This window comes from Emydura macquarii, unplaced genomic scaffold, assembly GCF_026122565.2.
Source record: "Emydura macquarii macquarii isolate MOO-44397 ecotype Brisbane River unplaced genomic scaffold, CSIRO-AGI_Emac_v2 contig_2473, whole genome shotgun sequence".
Lineage (NCBI taxonomy): Eukaryota > Metazoa > Chordata > Testudines > Chelidae > Emydura > Emydura macquarii.
The window spans coordinates 16131060-16154890 of NW_027132610.1; the positions used below are offsets into that span (position 1 = coordinate 16131060).

Genomic DNA, 23831 nt, shown 5'->3' on the forward strand with positions numbered 1-23831 from the left:
TCGGGGGAACAATATTTCAGCAACATGGGACCCCAAATGACCTCCACTTTTGTGCCTTCTATTCTATGAAATTGACAATGAAGAACAAAATTATGAAACCTATGATAAAGAGACACTAGCCAGCAAGGCTGCTTTTCAGGAGTGGTCCCACCATCTAGAAGGTGCGGGCTTTCCAGTCCAGGTATTCACAAATCATGAAAACCTGGAACATCTCTGAACTGCCACAGCCCTAAATCAGCATCAGATACATTGTTCCCTCTTTTTTTCTAGATTCAACTTTACAGTGGCCTACCAGCCCAGAACCCAAAATGGCAGAGCCAATGGGTTATCCCATAACTAGAAGTACCTAGATAAGGGAGAGAGACCTCACATATCTGCCACTATATTGAAGCTCTGCCATTTTGTAAACATACTGGCCAACATCAATCTTTTGGCCCTTGTAAAGTCCTCACTGCCCAAAGATCTGCTTGTGGTGAAATGGATGTCAGCCAATTCCTACCCAAACTTCTCTGTCAAAAATGAGGTACTCTGCTTCAAGGATTACATTTATGTCCCCAAAGGACCACCCTGTCTAGCCAAGCTCCAGTTATGCCATGATTCCACACTGGCAGGCCACTTTAGATACTGGAAGACAGCCAAGATGATTTCTCACAACTTTGGTGACCAAAACTATTCTCCTCTGTCAAATCTTACATTGCTTCCGGTGAGGAGTGCAGTCAAAGACACACAGACACACCCACCCACCATACCAAACTTCTAATTGCCCTGATCCCACTTCCAACCCCACCACACCCCGGGCATCTATCTCAATGGACGTCATCATTGATATCCCCGCTTGTCAGGCTGCATAGCTGTACTGGTCATTGTCGACCTTCTTACCAAAATGGTGTACTTTGTGCCTTGTCAAAAGATTCCCCACTGCAGAAGCAACAGCTCACTTATTTTTTGACTACATCTTCAAGCTCCACAGGTTACTAACAGACATTACACCTGATCATGGACCACTTTTTTTCTCCCACTTTCGGAGAGAATTGTTCAAACACCTGGAAGTCACCCTATATGTTTCCTCTGCCAACCATCCCTAGACAAACAGAACGGGTAAACCAAATTCTAGAACAATAACTTTGCTTCTTCATCAGCTACCATCAAGATGACTGGTTCTGGTTCTTGCTTTTTGCCAAATTTCATCAATCCATACGGCTAACCTCCTGTGTCCCCATGACCTCTGATTAGGTTCAATGCCTCCACTGCATTCAAAAGGAATTAAAATCACACTTAAACTCAGCCAAAGAGGACTACAAACGATACACTGGCCTTCATCAATAAGACCATCCTCCTGTGGCTGTCGTAGACAGTCAGAGACTATGTATGACTCTCGACTCAACACTTGGACACCTCCCAACCCTCAAGGAAAATAGACTATTATTGCCTTGGCCCATTCCAGATCATTCAACATATTAACCCCATGGCCTTCAAGCTCAAGCTACTGTGTACCTGTATATACATGTAGATACATGTAGTATTCTGTGCTTTCCTGTTAAAGAAATATGTGGACAACCCCTTTCCTGGAGGGTGGGGGGGGCACTGAGGTAATGTCAGATGATGAGTCATCCCTGAAGTAGAGCCTGATTAAGCCACATGGACAGTTGAGTCATTCCTGTTCTAGGCTCCAGCCAATGCACAATCGAGGAACTGGTCTGGTAACTCTCCGGGCAGGTATATGAGTCTCACAGGAAGAACAACAGCTCATTCTACTCAACGGCATTCCAGGACTTGGATAGTGGCAACAGACTCCACAAACCTCAGCCTGCTCCAGCCCTGTTCCTTGGCCTTGCCCTCACTCTGGCCTTGTTCCAACCCTGCACTGGACTCTTGATTCTGGCTCAGACCCTCCCAGCTCTGAGCACTAGACCCGACTGCCATGGCTCCAACCATTAGGCCTGACCATCACCATCGGTTTCTGACAAGATGTTCTCCTTTTACTCATGTTCTTTGATGTGCAGATTTGCGTGGTTTACACAAATTGGGCCAAACCTATCCTTTGTAAATTTCCTTTGAAGTTGATGAAGTTACACCAGGGATGAATTTATTCTGTTGAATATTAAGTGTTATGTAGCTAATATTTGGGGGAGGAGGAGAATGAAATCTCCTTGATGCCTAAGCACCACTTATTGAATACCATTCAGAAAACAGAAATTGATATGAGCTTAGCATAAGTTTGCTTATGTTACATGGAAGTGTCACTGCAGTAGAATGGGCATCTAAGCATTCAGGCAAGAGCCATCGATGAACTCATTTTTAAATTTAGCTTGAATGTAAGGTGAGTATTCTCTCATGGTTAGAGCAGACAACTAGGATTCTTTCCCCAGTCTCGTTGCCAGCCTTGGACAAGTTATTTGCCCTAAATATATCTCAGTTTATTCATTCGTAAACTGGGTATAATCATGTTTACCTATTTCACAGAGGCTTTAGGAGACTTTAATGAATGTTTTTAAAGCATTTTAATGAATGATGATGGATACAGTAGAAACTCACTAATTTGCAGGAATGATTGTAAAATCAATTAATTAGCCCATAAATAAACAAACAATTTAAAAAGCAAGAAAACAGCATCACAAAAAGCACTTTGTGCTTTTATTTTAACAGCTATTGTTCAGTTTTAATTATTTTATGATGAATCTTAATAATGTGCAATGAATGCATTATAAAAATAATTTATTCAGAATAACATTTTATGAGACCTCGGGTAAAATTTTAAAAGCACCTAGGTGAGTTAGGAGCCAAAGTCTCATTTTCAAAAGTGACTTAGGCACCTAATTTTACCCAAGGTCTCATATTAAGAAGAAGTCATTATTCTGGCCCATATTCTGCTACACAGATGTAAAGACCTAATTTTTGTTTAAATTTTATAGTGCATTGATTAGATTGTACTTTGAACATACAGGAGAACTTCACTAATATACCTGATATAATGTGTTAGGTCACTGGCAAATTTTGGCTGAACTGAACGTTAAAATGTAGCTACAATGCCACTAGTTACCCCATTATTATGTCTTCTAGGCATGTTACCTGTTATCTCCACAAGAGAGCTGTCCAACTTTGAGCTAACCCTTAGTCCTGATGGAACTAGGGTTGGAAATCATAAATGCTCCAACCTGTTGGATTACACAGAAGTGAAGACTCACCATGGTTTCTTGACTGATGCGACCAAAAATCCAGATGTGATTGGAGAGACCATTCCCTACCAATACAGTGCATCAATCAGGGGACCCAATACTTTACGCTTCTACCGAAATCTGAACCTAGAAGCCTGTTTATGGGAGTTTGTCAGCTATTACGACATGTCTGAGCTTCTCACTGATTGTGGAGGCACCATTGGGACAGATGGACAGGTACCAGATTTTAACTTATCTGTTTCGTGGTCTCAAAATGAACTAATCCAGTTCAGTCATTTGCCCTTTGATTTACATGTGCTCTAAGAATAAGTGGTTTAAGAATTACATTTAGTTAAGAATGAAAGCCTTTTGTTTCATCACTATCCATGGACCTGTCCTGAACCTGATTATTTCATAACATTATCAATAGCCACTAAATACCAGTAAACATAATGGGTGAAATCCTGGCCCCATAGAAACTAATGGCAAACTCCCATTGATTTCAGTGTAATCAGATTTTCATCCAGGACATTTACTTTTTTTACATTTAAACATATAGTAAAGGCATTCCACTCCAGTCCTACTTTGGAATGAAGCCTTCCTGAAAAGCTGATGCTTTTAATCAGTTAATTGTTATCCCATTTCAAGTACAGATTTTGAAGTACTGTGTCATAGAATCATAGAAGATTAGCATTGGAAGGGACCTCAGGAGGTCATCTAGTCCAATTCCCTGCTCAAAGCAGGACCAACCCCAACTAAATCATCCCAGCCAGAGCTTTGTCAAGCCACACCTTAAAAACTTCTAAAGATGGAGATTCCACCATCTCCCTAGGTAACCCATTCCAGTGCTTCACCGCCCTCCTAGTGAAAAAGATTTTCCTAATGTCCAACCTAGACCTCCCCCACTGCAACTTGAGACCATTGCTCCTAGTTCTGTCATCTGCCACCACTGAAAATAGACCTCTTTCGAACCCCCCTTCAGGTAGTTGAAGGCTGCTATCAAATCCCCCCTAATTCTTCTCTTCTGCAGACTAAACAAGCCTAGTTCCCTCAGCCTCTCCTCATAAGTCTTGTGTTCCAGCCCCGTAATAATTTTTGTTGCCCTCTGCTGGACTCTTTCCAATTTGTCCACATCCTTTCTATAGTGGGGGCCCAAAACTGGACACACTACGCCAAATGCGGCCTCACCAATGCCGAATAGAAGGGAATAATCACTTCCCTCAATCTGCTGGCAATGCTCCTATTAATGCAGCCTAATATGCCATTAGCCTTCTTGGCAACAGGGGCACACTGCTGACTCATATCCAGCTTCTTGTCAACTGTAATCCCCAGGTGATATTTAGCTGTACACGAAATACAGTCCCCTTAAAGCAATATTAAAGAGGAAGGCGTGGAGGCAGACCCTTTATGCTGATGGCAATGTTCTGTGCTGCCATGTGGAAGGCTTGCGTTTAGCTGTCAATGCTGGTCTCTTTCTCATTAGAGCAGCAAGAGTTGTGGGTGCAGACAGCATACTCAGCTCAAAGAAGAGAGTGTGCTTCATATCACTCAACAGAAAACTCCTCCGGCCAGGAGCAAGAGAGACTCCGCCAGTTTGACTTGTCATATGGTGGTTGTCATATGAAGCCCTGGAAATGGAGTGAAGGTTAAAGCAGGGGAAATTAGGTTTCTATCAGGGAAAGGATTTCTACAATTCCTATGCCAATATTGGAGGCAAAGGGGGCCTGCATCTCCTCTGCCATTGTGACAGCAAGGTCACATCCCAGAACTTTTCTGTACAAAAAATTGCTTCATAAACCCAGACGGCCTCCACTAAACCCCAGGCTACAACACCACTCGCTGTGAGGAGTTATCTTGTTATTTCACAGAAAAAGTTATATCTAGAATAGTCTCATAGGCTGAGAACAGGATCAGAACCGTAACAACATAACCACTGCACCATCCTTCCCTTGGTTGTAATTCCTGTCTAGGGTAATGCGACATACTCTGTAAAATATAGAGCTCATACAAAATGCAGCAGCCCATGTGCTTAGCCACACAAAAGTCTGAGCATGCATCATCCTGGCACTTCATTTATTATAGAGTCCAGTTCAAAGTCTCTGTCCTGATATTCAGAGACCTCCAGAGGGTTGACCTAGGAGTTCCCGTCTTTCTTTGCAACCAGAACCTTTGAGAGGTACATTCCATTGGAATCCTGAAACTATCAGCGAGAAGGCTAATGAGAATGGGATTCAAAACTTGCACAGCAGGTGGCGCTAGACTGCAGAATGCATTCCCAGAAGATAAGAATGATCACAGCCCCACTACTACCAACTACAAACTCATGTCTTCAGCTCAGCTTTCCCACAATTTCTGAGCTCTCACACAGATATACAACACATTCACTAAAACCACACGTTCATTTCTTCTCTCTCACACACAACACAATCATTAACACATAATCGTGCACAGAGAAACCACTATAACCTAATCAAGCTATTTCTCCTACCAGCCGGGAAGGAAGATAGACAGATTTGGGCGGATATTATTTCTATTTTAAAATATTTGTAAGTATTACAGAGATGAGGCCAGATAAATAGCTGAGTTAGAAGGGTAGGAAGGTAAGATGCTTTTCACATATAAACATAACCGGAAAAAAATAAGGGACATTCTCACTACTCATTTTTAGAATATTAAAATAAGTTATATATTCACAGGAGGAAGCATAGTCTAGTTCAGGATAAAGCACGGCACTTTCCTCAAGCTCAGGAAGCATTTTTTATTGTGGTAAAGAATCATGATGTGTTTAAAAGTGTGTGTGGGGGGGGGGGGGGGGTAAAATCTTGAGTGGCATCAAGCAGTGGTGAAATCATTGCTCAGTGCCTCGCAGGATGTGATTAAAAGATTACAGTGCAGTAAGGGAAATATCAAGCGGAATTGGTTCTAGCATTGTAACATTGCCCCGCAGTCATAACACGCTTCACTGACTTCTTCATTTTTAATTCTTCTCTGAGTTTGGTCTTTATCTTCACATGACCCCTCCAGCTGAGAGGGTAGTCAGTCAGTACCCTATCTCTGCAGTTGTCACCATTGTTGCCTTTTTTCCCCTTCAGCTAACAATTAATAATCCTCCTCCTGGTCTGTGGGTTGAAAGTTAGCAACTGCAGCTTTCTCTGTGCTCCGTGGTTCAGCACGCCAAGGAGCCTTGAGTTCCACAGCGCAGAATGTGGTAGATAAGGAAACGACAAAAACACTTTCAGTAAAATAATACCACCCCACTGCTCCTGCTGGGTCATGGTGCTTGTTTGTGCAAGGTTACCAGACTGGCAGATGCATTGCCAGTCCGTGAGAAGGTTTCATTGCGTTTGTGTCTTTAAGGCCAAATCTTGCTTCTTCACCCAACCTGGCCCAAAAGGCAGCACTGAAGAGGGGTGCAATGGAGAGACTTCCTGGAAGGGGTCTGCAACTCCCTTCATGCCATGGAGCTTGACTTTGTGGTAGCTCCACCTATGGCAGAAGCTGGGAGAAGACTGGGTGCATGCTGGGAGAGATGAGGCGGTGTTATCAATGGACCAGTGACTTGTTTGGTATCATTGGCAACACTGGCGGTGCAGCAGCCATAGACACTGTGCAGATGGACTGCTATAGCCCCAGAGAGCATTTCCTTTGGGGCTGTCTGTCGGAGCGGGCATTCTCTCCGTGGAGCATCTCAAAGTGTGAGCAAATCCTGTGTGATAATCTAAGCACAGCTTCCTTCAGTCTGTATCATGATGCCAGGGAACAGGGGCTGGGGAAGGTTCTTGCCAGGCATTCTTGAAGCAGAGCAACACAGAGTACTTCATAGGGATTTTCAGAGGGGCTGAGCACCCACAACTCCACAACTGATGTTAATGGGAGTCACATGTGCTCAGCCCCTCTGAAAATCAACCCACTTTTATTTTAGTGTCTGAATATGGATTTTGGTACCTAACTTTAGGAACCTACATCTGAAAATTTGGACCCTGGTCTCCTGGCACTACATCAGTTAGTTTAAATGACATCTGTGTTCTGGTTAAAAATGAGGTCTGCCTGTATGTTTAGCAACAGTTTTCATTGTGGCAAGCCTCCACAATCCAGTAAGCCAGAGGTTGAAATATAAGATATATAAAGTATATAAAGCTTGCAGTATATAAACTTCTTAAAATAATAGATCTGAGATACTTGAAAGATCCAAACAATAGATATAGGCTGGGTTGTGACCCTTACAGGTTCCTTAAATACTTCACAGTGATGTTATGAAGCTTAGTTAATTAATGAGTCTGAAGAGCTTTGTGATCCTCAGATGAAAGGGGCTATAGAAGTGCAAAGTATTATTTTTAAAGGAAGTTAAAAAATGAAAACATAAAAACCTAAGAAAAATAAGTTGGTACCTCATTTAATATTTAATTTATATAGGAAAAAGTTAGCCTGATCTTATTTGATAGACTAGAAAGTATCATTTGATCTTATTTCCTCCTGTTATAATTACATTCTGTAGCCAGGCAATTTGTGGTTCTGGCCATGTATTTATTTGTGAAAGTTACTTTCTCTGGTTCCAGTCCATAACCTGGCTTGACATAGTGGCTCAAGAAAACTACTAAACAAACGCTATTAACAACATCAAGTAAAGTAAGTCTCTGCCAGAAACAACACGATGAAAAACATACATTAAAATGTTTGAATGTACAGATTTGGTAGCTTGAAGCTACTGTAATTGAATACAGCCAAGCAGTTGTATTTCACTCTCCAACAGAGAGGCTGCTTTTAGCCAGGGTTTGAAAAACTTTTCCTTCCAATCTGTTCAGCTCATATTTATAGTGGAGATAGCGTAGGCTGAGATGTTTAAATGGTCCGTATAAAAATTTGTTTAAAAGCTATCACTTTACTACCTTGAGTTGTATAAGGCAGTTCGTCATTTTTTACTATAAAGAGACAGTATTTTCCCATCTTTACTAGATCTAGCTTCAGCACAATTGGACCTCAGAGTTGCAAGTTAGTTTTCCTGCTAAATTCACTGGACAGTGTAAATTGCAAATGGAAAGAAATAAATATTTTCATGGCAGTGTATCAAGCTCAACTACCATAACCAACTTGTGATTTTTCCTTAAACGTGCCAGATTCCCTAACACACACCTTCTCCCCCCCCCCCCCCATCTGTTCTTGTAAGTAAGTGAATTCAGTAAGGGATGAAAAGAAAAACTATTTTATAAAGTGAACACTTTGTGGATATATGAGCACCAGCTGTGCAACAAAGTAAAAGGTTAAACATTTCAAGAGGCCTGACGTGTCAAGGCTGCCTTCCATTCTCCTTTGCATTCAAATTCTTTTAAACAAACCTTCTTTGCATTTCACCTTTGACTCACCTGGCCATCTGCCTTCCTGGGGCTGACTCTTAACTTTAACAAGCTATTATTGTGTAAATAAGTGGCTGATAACATTGTTAAGCTTGCATGGATAAATTGCAGAGAAATGTCCCACTAATGCAATCAAAAATAGGTTCAGGACAACTTGGAAGACAAATGTATAGTTAGTATGAAAATCCTGTTTCAATGAGAAATATATTGCAAAGGATTCAAGGAAAGTTGCTTGCCTTTTAACTATTTTTCATTCTATAAACATCTAGCCATGAGGACACAGGTTCTCTTTTGTGTCACTGATAGTATCCTGGTGGTCGTGTCAAAGATCATTTGTCTGGGCTAAGTTCTGCCCTGACATACACTAGGGCAGTTTTGTTAAAATCAGTGCTGGGGTTGCAACAATGAAACTCGGAGCAAAATTTGCCTCAAATGGACCTGAAACAGAGAATGCCCTTTCTGATGTGCATTTTCTCATTTAATCTGTGCTGTGACAAATTTGGCACTGAAACGTTTTTGCATTATCTAATAAAGTATTTTTTTAATAAAAAGGGAACCTGTAGAAATGTATTTTTTATCCTGACTTGGAAATCATCAATGTTCAGAAACAGACCTCAGGCTCATTCTGACATTTCAGATCCCAAAGGAGATGTTTGTAAGTCTACTTCCCCACATTGATGACAGGCATAAAAGATTTGCTTCACTCCAGGAATGACTTTTGTAAACAGCTGTTAGAGAGATTTATTGATCAGCAGCTTTATCAGGTATTGGTAGAGTGCATTTCTTGTGCTGCTTGGAGCAGCTCCTCTGTTCTATCTTCTCATGTTCTCCCGGCATGATATGGTTACAGGGCAGACCACAAATTGCTAAATCCCACAGCCCCCACTCTGTTGGCTTTGAGTGTGACAGTGATCTGTGAATATTCATTTCAGCATCATAAGGTTAAAAGTCATACAATGTTCTGAGAAATTATTTTAGATGTTATTTTAATTATTTCATTGCTAATAAATAAAACTCTGATAATGCAACTGCTAAGTTCTCCTAAGTGTGGAATACATAGACATGTAATGCACCTGTTCTGTGTCTCCACAGCAGTTAAACTACTTTTATAGCTCTCAGTTAGCCTCCTGCTTTCATAAGTGTCACATCAAGTTAAAATATGAACAGCTGCCTACTTTCATTACTCTCTGCAGACAGTGCAAAAAAATGGAGATATCACAATGGAAGGAATGTTGTACATCTTCAATTGAATGGTATCATAAGTAGGACTGGAAAAATAGGGTTTCTCAAACTGCGAGGAAACTGTTAGTTGATTTCTTTGTTTTTTCTATCCAACTGGAACCAGAAGCATTTGAGTTTTATTCAGTGGCAACTCAACTTGGAATCCCAGGGAAAAAATCTCCTCTCCAGTCTGCACAGCAGCTTTTTAATAAGCTTTCCCATTTTATTTAAACTTTATTTAGTTGGATCAAAGAGATCACCTACAAACACTCTCTCTCTCTCTCTCTTCCCCCTCCCTCCCTCCCTCCCGCGATATAGGAGAGGCTAGCTTTTAAATTCCATACAGAGAGGATGCTTAAGAGATGCATTGAATTAGCCCATCTCCTAATGCACTGATCCCAACTAGATCTTTATACTTTCTGTACTTCACCAGCCGGCTTCAGCCCCTCCTACAGAGCAGGGGCTGTCATTGCTGTGTGACACTGCAACCCTCTTCTTGAAAGACTTTCTCTCAGCAGGGAACTTACAGACTTTATGTCCACTGGTAGAAATGAACTGTCTCCAATACAGATATGGTCCCTATAGAATGGAGGGAGGAAATGCAAGTTTCAAGTGTTGCTTCCAGATAACATTAATTAGTTCATGTAAAGTATACATGAGAAGCTGACAATGTCTGGTGCGTACAACTCACGAAAAGGCATAACAGAAATTCAAAATACTGTACTATGTTTGTTTTCTTTACAACAGGCAATTGAATATATGTCAATTTTTTTTCCATATTAGCTCTTTTAGTGAGGATTTTTTTCATCCCCCTAGTCACAAACAAACTGAATTTAAGACTGTTTTTTGACTCTATAAACATGTAGATGGAAAACAAAAATGCATATGTAAAGATCAAGAAAAGGCCACTTGGGCTGGCAGAGATGGCTCCTTGGTAGTGACGTGTTTAGTTATGTAAGTGAATGGGTATGAATCTTGACTCTGTGCCAGGGAAAATGTCAAAAGTGCAAGGTTGTCCCTGAATCAAACGGAAGCAAATTAAATCTCCTCTGGAGCTGCACTACAGCCTGCATTTGTCTTAACATAGGTGAATATCCAATTTTTTTTGCTTTGGAACAGTATGCCAAATCTGTGCCCAAGGTAATTCCATTGAAGTTAATGGAGTTAGCCCAGAGTGAACTTGGCCCTATGTGTGTAATACAGTTGTCTGAAGGAGCAACATTTTTGTCTAGGAACTTCTTGGCAGTCAGACAGGAAAGCTAGTATCTTGATCCAGAAAAAAGGTTCCTGACCATATTTATTAAAAGGAGCATTAATCTTAATGGACTGTAGCAGTCTCACCTAATTTTAGCTGTGAGGCCACTTTATTACCTAGCACTTTAGGAATCATAAATACACTTTTCAAGATCAATTGCTAAGTACTAGGAATACTATACACATAAATATATACTTATACTATACTTATAAACATATTTTCCAATTATAACTTGAACTGTGAGACAGATATTTTTATAGACCAGGTTATAAAAACTGGCTAAGTATTAATTGACCCATCATGAATCATGTAGCTGGATGACCCAAGTGGTCTTTTGCTGACTCTATCTCTGATTTTAAATTCAAACATTTGAAAGGACCTTTTACTAGGAAGAATATCTTTTAAAGCAGGAGAAAGGAAGGAAAGACTCGCCTTTTCATCAATGTCCAGATGATCTAGGGTTTAAATGCTAATCCGCTTTAGCAGATGATTCCAGAAGCGGACAAATGGAAGAGAAGGTTTTGTTTCATTTCGGTTTGTTTTTTTGACAACACATTGCACAGGCTAAGTGGTTTTGGTGTGAAAGCATATTAACAATTGTCAACATTTTCTGAAACCAAGTAATTAATTGGTTCAGAATGTGGAGTGCTGCAGAAAAATAATATTGTTATAGTTGTGGGTTCATGTTATTACTGTGCGTTTGTTCTGGGATAGGAAAACATAAAATGGGAGTCCCAATAAATGGAGCTGGGTGAACCCAGAAGAGGATTTGGATTTCACACAACTGGTAAAGTTTTAAAACAGCTCTAGAGGTTTTGCAAAACACTTTTAAAACCCTGTAAAGTATTAATCTGGGAAAGATATTCAAAGGCACAGATGGCAGTTAGGTGCCCAGCTCCCACTGAAACTGAAATCTTTCTGGAGGGGTAGCCGTGTTAGTCTGTATACAGCGAAAACAACAAGAGTCCCGTAGCACCTTAAAGACTAACAAATTTCTGCGGGCATAAGCTTTCGTGGGCTGCAACCCACTTCGTCAGATGCCCACAGAAATTTGTTAGTCTTTAAGGTGCTACCGGACTCTCGTTTTTGCTGAAATCTTTCTGTCCTTCCCCCTTATCCTTTTACCCTTTCCCCTTCAATACAACCCATGGTGTTGTAAAAGCTTCTCAATTACAGCCTCTGGATTGTCATATCTCTAATACTAGGGCTGTAACTGAAGGATTATTTCACAGCAAATGAATATTAAGTTAAATAGATATAACAAATTCTGTTCAGAAAATAAAAAGGGTGTAGAAATCAGATAAGAACCCTACTGAATATAGTAGATAGTGATTTTCTGACCTTCTTCTTCTTTACTTCGTAAAACATACCTTTTCTGTCTGAAAATATTTAAATAGAGTATTAATGTTTTATATGATATAAATCAAAAATGTTCTTTTTGAAAAATCAGTTTTAACTTTCTAATTCTTTTCACTTAAAAGTGTCCTAACTTGATCCTTTAGTGCACTATTAGTATTTATGTACGGGAATACACACAATGTGACACCCACTGTATACACATAGCAGAAGAAGTCACAGTTCCAGCCACGATGAGAATATAATCTAAAGCTTCAATTTTACAGTGAGCTCCATGCAAATGCAAGGTCCTCCCATGCGGAGGTCATTGCAGGATTTGACACAAGGTGAAGGTTGAGGGAGAAGGATAAAATGTACAAACAAAGATTTGTTTTGTTTTGTTCTGTTTTTTAATCTGTTATCCCCAACAGGTTCTCAATTTAGCCATTGTTGGTTGACTATTTACAAAGACTGAACAAGAATGAAGGGTTAAAAATTAGTTCCTTAGTGTCAGAATTTATATCCTGCTTCAAATACAAACAGGGAACTTGAGAGAAGGTGTGTCCACATGAAAGCCATTGAAATTCAGTTCTTTATTCTTCATCTGTAATTTGGAAGAGAGAGTACTTGTCTCATCTAAAATTTTTCTTCTGTATTTTTTGCTTATGCATTAGTGTTGTCTGTACTGGACTATATTTCATTACTGTATACCTAACTAACTGATTTTGGTGTTTCTAGGTCCTTAACCTAGTGCAGTCCTATGTGACCTTGCGAGTCCCCTTGTATGTCTCCTATGTTTTCCATTCGCCTGTGGGGGTAGGTGGCTGGCAGCATTTTGACCTACAGTCTGAACTTCGGCTGACTTTTGTGTATGACACTGCCATCTTGTGGAAGGATGGAATTGGCAGCCCACCTGAAGCAGAGCTCCAAGGTACGTGTTTGGACTTTTGTTGATTTTTACTCTTGCTCTGTTGCTGAAGGCTTAGGTTGCATGCAGCAGAATAATTTTTGAAGCAATTGTAATATGGAGATATTCCTTTGTAGCATATGTGTAAAATAATCAAATGCACATAAACTGCCATTTATCAGCCATTCTGTTCAATATTCTGGAGAGACTCTCTGATTTGGAAATTCTGTGAACTTGACTTCAGATGTGTTATTGCATTGAATGATTAATGTCTTGGTATTTTTCAATCACATATGAAAAATCATAAAATTCCCTTTTTCTTAAATGTTGACTGAAATTTAGGATTTGTTGTGTTTTTGTATTCCATTGTCATACAAGCTGTCTTGGATTATAAAACTTTTAAATCACATGAATTCATTATTCTGCCGGCTATGAAATATTGTGTAGCGGGAAGCAATTTTAACCTCAGGGAAGACACGTGCATTTAACTCTCAAAGGAATCACAAGGCATGTAAAATAAATTTGCTATATACCATGATGATATATCATATATACCATATCATATATGGTATATACATTTCATATATACATATCGTATATACCATGATGACAGATATAATAGATATGTTACAGTAAATTGGAGAGACAAGGTGGGTGAGGTAATATTTTTTTATTGGACGAACTTCTTTTGGTAAAAGACACGAGTTTTTGAGCTTACACAGAGCACTTCTTCGGGTCTGGGGAAAGTTCTCAGAGGGTACGTCTACCCTGCGATAAAAAGTCCATAACATAAGTCTCACCTTCTAGGTCACCTGACGTGGGCTCATGGGGTTCAGGTTGTGGTGCTAAAAATTGCAGTATAGACATTCGGGCTTTGGCTGCAGCCTCGGCTCTGAGAGCTTGTGAGTGGGAAGGGTAGCCAAAGATGAATTGCTGAAAAGCATCCCTGTGAAATACTGGGGCACAATCCAGAGTAGTTGAGGGCTGTGTCACCCTTGCCCAGCAACCTTGGGTACCTTACAACACCCTGCCGTGGTAGGTCCCTCCTGGGACCTTCACAAGCAACTTTCCTGCATGCAAGCAACACCCTGAGCATCTGTGTGTAACTGCAGCCTGCTAGCTACATCCTGGCTCTCACCAGCCTTGGTTATACTGCAGGGTGACCTCTAGATTCCCCAGTCCTGGATCTTCCACCAGAAGTGTATGTCCTTTGCTGCCCAACCCTCTCCTGACAATACAAACATATTAAGTCTGTTATTCTTTTAAAAGAATAATATGCCATTTTATTACCTTAGATAGTTACCCAGACACTTCATGACGTGTGGGGGGGAGGCGCTGAGGGGCGCCCCTCTAAGCCTCCTGCTCCCCAACTGTTGTGAAGGGATGGCCCGGTGTGCCCACCCCTTTCCCCCCCCAACCCCCCCCCCCCGGCCCCGCACTTACCCGCCGCTCCAGCCCCGCAGCCTGGCACCGGCTTGGATAGGGCGCCAGGTTGGCCCTTCATGACGGGAGGAGGGTGGGAGGTGCAGGAGGCTGAGGGGCGACTGCTCTGACTTCCGCTCCTGTGCCCCCTCCCCCCCCCGGTGTGTCATGAAGGGCCTGCCTGGCCCCTTCCCCCATGCCGGGGGACGGGTGAGGCCGTCCCATCTGAGCTGGTGCCAGTCTTCAGGGCTGGAGCACCAGTTAAGTGCACTCCAGGCCATCCCTTAATGACAGGTGGAGGGTTGGGGGTGCAGGAGGCTCTGCGCCCCTCAGAGCCTCCTGCACGTCATGAAGGACCAGCCCAGCGCCCCCCCCCTCACAGGCTGGTGCACAGGGGCCTGCTCACCTCCTGCCCCCCCGCCAACCTCCATTGGTATGCCACTGCAGATTACTGACCACACTTTCTGGTCAGGACCTCCCCTGTCCCCCAGAGTACAACAGCTGTTACAAAGCTGTACAACAGCTGTTTTCCTTTGTCGTCTTAGGTACGAAGCCAGACACAGACAAGGGGAAAGAGGAAGATGCCTTGGGGTGTTTGTCCCTCCTTTTACAGTTTCAGTTGCCATCTTGAAAAATATTTCCAGCTGAGACCCACGAGACAACAAGTCTATGTGGAAAAAAAAGAAATTCCGTGCTATTTCTTTGCTAAGATGTAGATTTTTGTCCCTGCTCCCTTCCTTGCCAAAGAATGCCCACTTAGCAAGTCATGGTCCATCAGCCTTGTTGACACCTGGCTGAGGCGTCAGCTTGCCCTTTGTCTCTGTGGCTTAGTTGGCCACTCCCCAGATTTATCTGGGAAACATGCTTCAGTCGTGATTTCAGTTTATGTTCATAGCTTTGCATATAATGCTGCTATGTGCATTTTGCCATGATATTATTGATCCGTAAGTTATGAGTTTTTAAATATACTTCACAAGGCAGACCTTGTACAAACACTATTACAATAGTGTATAGGGGTATATTCTATCACAATCCCCTCAGCAGACTCTACTGGAAGGACTCTTTTTGAAGAGCTGGTACAAATTAAAGTTGCCTTCCCTCACTGGAAACCCAAAAGGGAGGTCAGGTGACAGTGCTGCTGCCTGAATCCCCACTTGAACTCAGTGGTCCGCATAAGTGTAAAGAGGTGCATTTTGCACCTTCCTGCACCAGAAAAAGTGAAGCTAGGTTGTGGTCTTTCCTCTGTCTAGATGAATGTTTGAGTTGCTGCCAGACAATATATGAAAATTGTATTGAAATGGGTACTTAGCCCAAATCTTTGCTGTTCCAGGGAGGCATGTTTTATTCTTTGGAAGACTGTAGTACCACATGGAGTATGGGCCCTTCCCATAAATTCTTACTTGACAGTCACTATCGGTAAAACCAAAGGATGTCAGCAGACTCCCTGCCAAATTGTTGAGAGACTTGGCAATGTGAAATAAAAAGGTGCCAGTGTTTCATAAAACCATGACTCATTTATTAGCTGTTTGCATGAAGAATAATCAGTGCTGCTTGGCATCTGCTGGCAGGTTCCTTGTACCCAACCAGTATGCGTATCAGTGAAGAAGGGCGTTTGGTTGTCAACTTCAAGACTGAAGCCCGATTTCATGGTTTGTTTGTGATGTCTCATCCTGGTAAGTCAATTCTGTTAATATCTCATAGCTGTGAGTTTTATACTGTTTATTCTCTTATTCCGACTACTAAAATCTGGATATTTTTTTAATGTGCCATGCACACCAGCAGGGACTTTACTCTACACCACTGGTTTTCAACCTTTTTTCATTTGCAGACCCCTAAAAAATTTCCAGTGCAGGTGTGAACCCCTTTGAAATCTTAGACATAGTCTGCGGGCCACAGATTGAAAACCACTGCTCTATGCTCATAAATTCATAATGTCTGATGAATTCCAAATACATCATGCCACATCCACAGCTGGTGTAAATTGGGATAGCTCCATTTATTTGAACAAAGCTATGTTGACTTATACCAGATGAGGGTCTGAGCATCATATTTACCCTTCCAAGAGCAGAAAAGAGTGTGTGCAATATATATCTTGATGTTAATAAAATGCTCAGTGGCATTTAATCATATCTGAGGTGGTGGAATCTCCATCCTTGATCCTGACAAAGCCCTGGTTGGGATGATCTAATCCATGCAGGTTGACTAGATGACCTCCTGAGGTCCCTTCCAACTCTAATATTCTATGATTCTATGATTTAATCATATCTGAGGCCTTGATCCTGCAATCTAATCCATGCAGGTTGACCCTTGAGCCCCATTATAGCCGTCATTCGCTTCAGTTAGACTATATGCGGGTGTAAGGTTCCCGTTGCACAGATTAGATTGCAGGCTTGGGACCTAAGCCTGCTCCTGGACATGAATGTTGGAGATGAACAAGAATATCTGAATAACTTAAACCCACCGAACAAGGCCATGAACAATAGTGGGTTGAAGAAAAAAACCATCATTAAAAAAATTATTTTAGTGTAACCAAGTTTCAATAACCAAAAAAGCTCTTTCATAGCAATTCCACTCTTTCTTTACTTTTAGAATACATATTACGCTTTACATCCAGGGCAGAGCTGAAAGAGTTACAGTGCCAGGAGAAATTGTCTTCAGTTCCCTGGGCTGGCATTCCATGTTAAAAATAGGAGGGATTATAGATCTTTACCATTCCTTGTTTTGCCTTTCTGTTAAATTTAATCTTTACACAGCTTTGATTGCATAGCCCCATAAGAGGTTGTTTAACAGATTTTTGAACAAGAATCAAGCAGGCCCAGCTGTGTTGACTATAATTGGTTTTGTTAGTTTCAGTTAATAAAACCAGTGCACTGTAATGTATTAGCATCAGCCATCATGTTGTGACTTATGTATCACTGGAAGTGCTTTTCAGATTCTGAGAATCTGCGATTAGACATTTAAGATGACAAGCATGTCTGTTGACATCTTTCTAGCATCTTCTCTGAGTTCCATGGTTATGTCAGCTGATCACCCAGGCCTGACATTTAGCCTCAGCCTCGTGCGAAGTGAACCAACGTACAACCAGCCAATACAGCAGTGGAGCTTTGTTTCAGATTTTGCGGTAAAGCCTCAGCCTTCCTTTCCTTTGTTTGCTCTGTCCCAGTTCTTGTACCAATTCTGAAATATGTTAGTGGAAGTGCCATATCTCTCCTTTGCTTTTTACAGGTACGAGACTATTCTGGAACATACACCGTGAAGCTGCTAGCTTGCACCACAGTACCTCACCACGAGTACAGTGTACCAGTGATCTGTAATCCTAGAGAGCCAATCACTTTTGACCTCGATATCCGATTCCAACAGGTACCATTGAGATATTTTTTGCATGATTTTTACTTCAATTCTAAAAATGTCTTGGTGGTGATGAAGGATGCTGGATTGACAGTCCTGGAGGCTGGAGTTCTTTCCTTATCCACAGAACAGGTACAGAGTGGGCAGGGACAGTGCAAATTACTCATGCTTCCCCCACCAGGATGACTCAGCCCAGACCTGGAAGGACTACTGAAGGAGTGAGAGTGTGTTCCATGAAAAGTCCCACTGAAGTCAATGAGTACGAGTATCACAATCTGAGCCTCAAACTGAGTCTACGGGTATCACAGTCTGAGTCTACACGGCAGCACAGTCTGGTCCACAGGAGTGTGAATTGTAGAGAGCTCTCATGTGTTGCACTCTAACTGCCCCGTGTAGACCCTGTACCTAGTGTGTGTAGTCCTGTTTGAAACAGGACTACATCAACATGAACTAGATACTTCTGAGTTTGCACCAGCAGAATCTACGTGGGGCAGTTAGAGCCCAACATGTGAGAGTGCTCTACCATTCACACATGTAGACCAGTCTGTGGCACCATGTAGACAAGCCAGAAGTCACTTGCCTCAAGATCCAAGTGAATCAGAGGTGGAAATGGTAATAGAACTTCTCTCCTGACTCTCTGTCTAGTGCCTTATCTGCTGGAGTACACAACCTTGCCTGTGTTTTTCAATGCTTTATTTTTTTAAATATAATAATATGATGGATATGTTTGTGTTGTCCCCCTTAGGAATTGTTTGCATGAATGAATGAGGGGCACTTTTAAAAAGCAACTATCAAGTGGGAAAGGTGCCTCTGAGTGTCTCCCGTTCTAATATTTTTTGACATTTCCTTATTGAAGTTTTTTGTGTCCTTCTCCTTTTGTTCTCTGTCTGGGAAAGTACTAACCTTTTAGTATATCTTCATAGGTAGGGGCAAGTCTACTACCCAAAGTCTAGCCTCCATATCTTGGGGGCCAGGAAGAAAGAATCCTAGTTCTCAGAAACAGCACCCCACCACCTTACTAGGGAAAGGATTGTATGCATAGAGCAGGAGATGTCTCCCTTTTCCCCATCTCCTATCCTACTCTCTGCCATCTTTAAATGCCATCTGCACTCCTCCTGCAGGAAGGAATTGGGGTCCGTGCTGCACTGTGGGGCAACCCATGCACAACCTCCCCAAATCCTGCCTCTTCTTTGTGCAGAAGAGATCACAGTGATTTTGCTGCAGGAGGTCCTCTGATCCAACCACGGTGGGGACAGGATGTGCTCTTTTGTGAATTCCTATGATATTCTTCATCCATACAAAAAATTGGCCATCTGTGGTGACGATAGTTAGATATTGGTGTGAATGTCAAAGATTAAAAGCAAGTAAGCTGATACTCCTCTCAATGCAAATAGTTACAAGTTACGTTATTGAGAATCTTTGCTTAAAGTGTTTCCATCATGAAAATGATTGTATGCTTAAATTACTGCTGTAACCCCACAAGTCAGTCAGTGTGTAACAGTGAGACATACATGTGAAATTGAAAAAAATAGACAGACTTAAAAGAGGAGGTGTCAGGGGTATATTCACAGCTATACGGAGCTATAGATAGTGTTAATGGTAACTGCATAACTAAATCTTATATGTATATAAGATTCAGTAGCATTAATGGGAACTGCATAAGTAAATATTATGTGTCTGTGTGTATATATATATATACACACACACAGTATATGTATATGTATCTATAAGATTTAGTTATGCAGTTACTATTAACGCTACTGCAAACTGCATGGCTAAATTCCAGTGCTATTAGCTGAAAATACTCTTCCAGTTTCTCATTCATTAGCATTTGCTGTCTCTAAAAGAAAAGTTTGATCCAGCCACTCTTGATTTTCTTTCATATGTTTGTGAAAATAAGCTGGAATCCAGCTTTGTGAGCGAGGCATTTGAATTTTGAACCTCTAGTACTTTAGATCCTATAGCCTGAATCCATGCATTAAAAACTGAAAAATTTCAAACAGAACAGAAAGGAATGTCTTCTATAAACAGGGTTGTTAGGTTTCATCTCCATGGAGAGTAGAAGTTGGTCTATAAAGAGAGCTTCAGTTGTGCATTTTTGGTTGCCAAATCCTGCTGCTTTGATATTCTGGAATCTGTTCTGTGAAAAAGTGATTTCAAGAGCAATAAGCATGTCAGCTGCATAACTTCCAGTGATAGTTTCTAATAGTATTATTATGACTCACCCCATCAGCCTCACACATGAACAAGTGAGAAGGCTGTTCATTTACTGTTTTAAAATTAGAATTCTGTTTTTTGTTAGTGATTCCTTAATAACTCTTGTTCATTTATCTTTTTAAAAACAACTGTTCAACTTCCAAACTGTACTCTTAGCTAATGTATGTAGCTTTCTTCTCCTATTACTGTTGCTCTGTTCTTCTGCCACCCCTCCATTATATTCTATGCCACCTGTCACATCTTGACCATATTTACATTGTGAGCTCTGAATGTCTTGTGTTTTATGTTTGTAGAGTACGCAGTCCCATGGGCCCCAATTCTGATTGGACTGATCCTGGGTGTTACTGTAATATGCATAATTAAAATTGATTTGTATCAAGTATATAAAGGCAAACATAGTGGACACTAATGTTAATATTAATTAATAAATGTATAATGTAAACAGGTGCCTTTTCATGGTAAATATATTCATATAGACGAAGAGACAGGGCCGATTAATGACCGCATGTTGAAGAGCTTTATGCTGTATTTTAGGTCAGCGACCCAGTTGCTGCTGAGTTCAGCCTGAATACCCAGATGTTCCTGCTCTCTAAGAAGAATCTCTGGTTATCTGATGGATCAGTGGGATTTGGGCAGGAGAGCGACGTTGCATTCACAGAAGGTATAATTTTACAGAGATGATGGCTAGTTTATGTGACATCCCCTTACCAACCACTGTATTCCCACTCTATCAAGATTCTCTTTCAATCAGAACAAATTACTACCACGTGTCTTTCTGCTTTTGCCATGTCTAAATGGGAATTGGCGACGTTGCTGGTTGCCATTCAGGGTTAGACCTGTTCAGCTCGTTGCTCATTTCCGGTAGCAATAAATAAATAAATAATAAATACCAGTTTTCATATTCTAAGTACTTTACAAACATTACTGATCCTCCAACAACATCCCTGAAAGGTAAGCTGTCACAGTTTCAGGGCGACTGCACCAGTATCCCCCTCTGACCCCATCCCCTGGGGTCCACTCCAGGAGTTCCCAGACAGGACTCTTGTCTCCAGTTGTCACCTGTCTCTGGGACCCTTGACACTCTCTTCTGATTGTGGAGTTTTAAGGCTGCTTAGCTCCCTGTCTTACACTGTGATATCCCAACCAAGTCAGCCTGAATAATGGCCAGCATCTGTGGTTTGGCTACGAGCAATGTATTACCAGCAGTTACAAGTCATCACACAGTTCTGTCTAAGCAAACATGTTTATTCTGAAAGTAAAAGCATGACTGAGAAAACATATAAAAACAATAAACAGATTTAAAAACCCACTTAACATACCCGGAGTCGCCCATCAGTCTTATGGGGCCCCAGGAGGCCACAGTCTTTCCAACCCTTCCTCAAGGGTTGGGATCCCCATTGGATTGACAGTCATGTCCAATTGCAAGATCAGAAAGAGAAGGCCCCAAGTCTGTCTAAATTCAGCCTTTTTATGACAAAAGCTCGTTCTTTGTATGTTGGTCTCTGCAAAACCCAGTTTGAACCAGTATTTGCAAGCCTCTCCAAGGAGCAGTACCTCTCTAGAGGTGTTTACAACCTAAGTGATTCACCTTAATCCCCCCCCCCCCACTGTTTTTGGTTCCTGGAGGAGCTGAGGTAACCTTCCCCCATGGCACTGCATACAATCCCTGGCCCAGAGTGATACATAAAGTTGATCCAGTCTGATTGCCCGAAGATAGTTTATGGGATGGCAATATCTGTCACATAGGTGAGTAAGTATTAATGGTCCTCTTTGTCCAAGATGGGGAAACCCAGTCAAATTAGTTGATTTGTCCTCTCAGTGGAAATAAAAGTCAAAGCTGAAATTAGAGCCCAGGAACTCCTGCTTTCAAGGTCTAAACTCACATCCCAAGGAGGGGCAGCCAGATCCAGCGAATAGAGCTCTGGACTGGGACTCAGGAGGCCAAGGTTCTATCCCTGTTTCTGCCAGTGATCTGTTGTGTGCCCTTGGCAAATCACCCAGCCTGTGTCTTTCTTGGCTATTCAGAATGTAAGCTCTTTAGGGCAGGGAATGTCTCTTACTCTGTGGTTGTATGGTGCCTGGCACAATGGGACTGTAGTCTCTATCAAAACCCTTATGTGCTTCTGTAATACACATAATAAATACCAATGCCACATATCTCTCTCAAGACAAATTCACAGAGTCCTATTCACTCTGAAGTTTAAGTTTGACTCTTGGACATGGACTGCCATGGTCTGCTGCTGGCAGTACTCTTTTGTTGCATATTTTTTGACAACCCAGCAAGTCTTTTATGGGTTTAGCAAACAAAATCTGCCTTAAATTTTGACAGGCAGCAGAAAGTCTTAAAAACTCCCTGTGTCTCTCCTCTGTTTTGGCAAAGTTAGGTGTGAACAGATTTAATCAAGTGTTAAGAGGCCAGAGTTGAAAAAATACCACTCTGGAAACAGAGGAATGATTTTCCACAGAGTAGATGTCATTTTCAGCATGTCAAGTGCTGCCTATCTAACTAAATATTAGCCAGCTCTTATGCCCTGTGGCCAAGGTCCTGCTGACATATAAGAAGGTATCTTGCTATTCCAAACATTTTTAGAAGACAAAAGGCTCTAGCCCAAGATGGGGCAGGGAGAGGACAAAAGCGGCTCTACATACCTTTACTGTTTGCCATTTATGGGTCCAGCAGCACCCCACTCAATTTTTGAGCAGCCGTAGCCACTACTTTAAGTTATAGCAATCTTGAATGGCTACTTATGGGCTACTCTGCTGGCCCAGAATAGGCGGAGCACAGTGCATTCTAGCCATGCTTCTTCCTGCTTCTAAGACAATCCCTAAGCTGGGAACTCTGCAGGAAGGTGTTGTAGGACTACATCAGCATTGGAATGCAATCCACTCCCTATTGCCAGGGAGATGCCTGGTGGGAAAATCCATCTGGGTTCCAGTCCCTGTATGTTGTTAGAGCAGCATAAAGGGACTGAAGCATCGCGCAGATTTGAGGCCAGTTTGTTAAAAGGAATATGCTTGTTTCTTATAAACTGCTGTTTCACAGTACATATGTCAGGCCACCATCAGCTCATTTGACTTACTTGGATACTTACTTTACAGAATGATATATTGTATTTGAAACCATGCATGTTTTCAGGTGATATTATATATGGTCGTGTGATGGTGGATCCAGTACAGAACCTCGGTGATTCCTTTTACTGTAGCATTGAGAAGGTTTTCCTGTGCACTGGAGCGGATGGATATGTACCCAAGTATAGTCCACCAAATGCGGAATATGGCTGTCTAGCTGATTCTCCATCCCTCTTATATAGATTTAAGATTGTGGTAAGTGTTCTGCTTTTAATAAAAACATGTAATTTTTTCCCCAGATTTTCAACACCATTTGTTGTTCTGAGCCTACTGCAGGGCAAGGGTCTCCTAAGAACATCTCTACTAGCTTCCATCGAGTTTTCGACTTCATTTCTAGTCTAGTGCAGCTTTGTTAGAGCATGATACCGTTATCCAGGACCTTCTGTGTGCGGATTACCACCTGGTTAATCCCTCCAGGGACTCTCATTACTTGTAGCATATTTTGCAGTTTGACTTGTCAAAATAACAATATGACGTGTTGCTTGTATAAT

At 41.5% G+C, this 23831-nt stretch overlaps 1 protein-coding gene across 1 annotated transcript in view; it reads left to right on the forward strand.

The window, feature by feature from the left end:
• The window catches only part of FREM2 (FRAS1 related extracellular matrix 2), a 186929-nt gene that overhangs the window by 157514 nt on the left and 5584 nt on the right, over positions 1–23831 (forward strand). Inside the window, exons 16-22 of the mRNA XM_067563038.1 lie at positions 3061–3392; positions 13056–13248; positions 16215–16319; positions 17640–17767; positions 17872–18006; positions 20746–20872; positions 23348–23535. Coding sequence (XP_067419139.1) covers positions 3061–3392; positions 13056–13248; positions 16215–16319; positions 17640–17767; positions 17872–18006; positions 20746–20872; positions 23348–23535 — 1208 coding nt within the window. The remainder of the gene's footprint in view (positions 1–3060; positions 3393–13055; positions 13249–16214; positions 16320–17639; positions 17768–17871; positions 18007–20745; positions 20873–23347; positions 23536–23831) is intronic.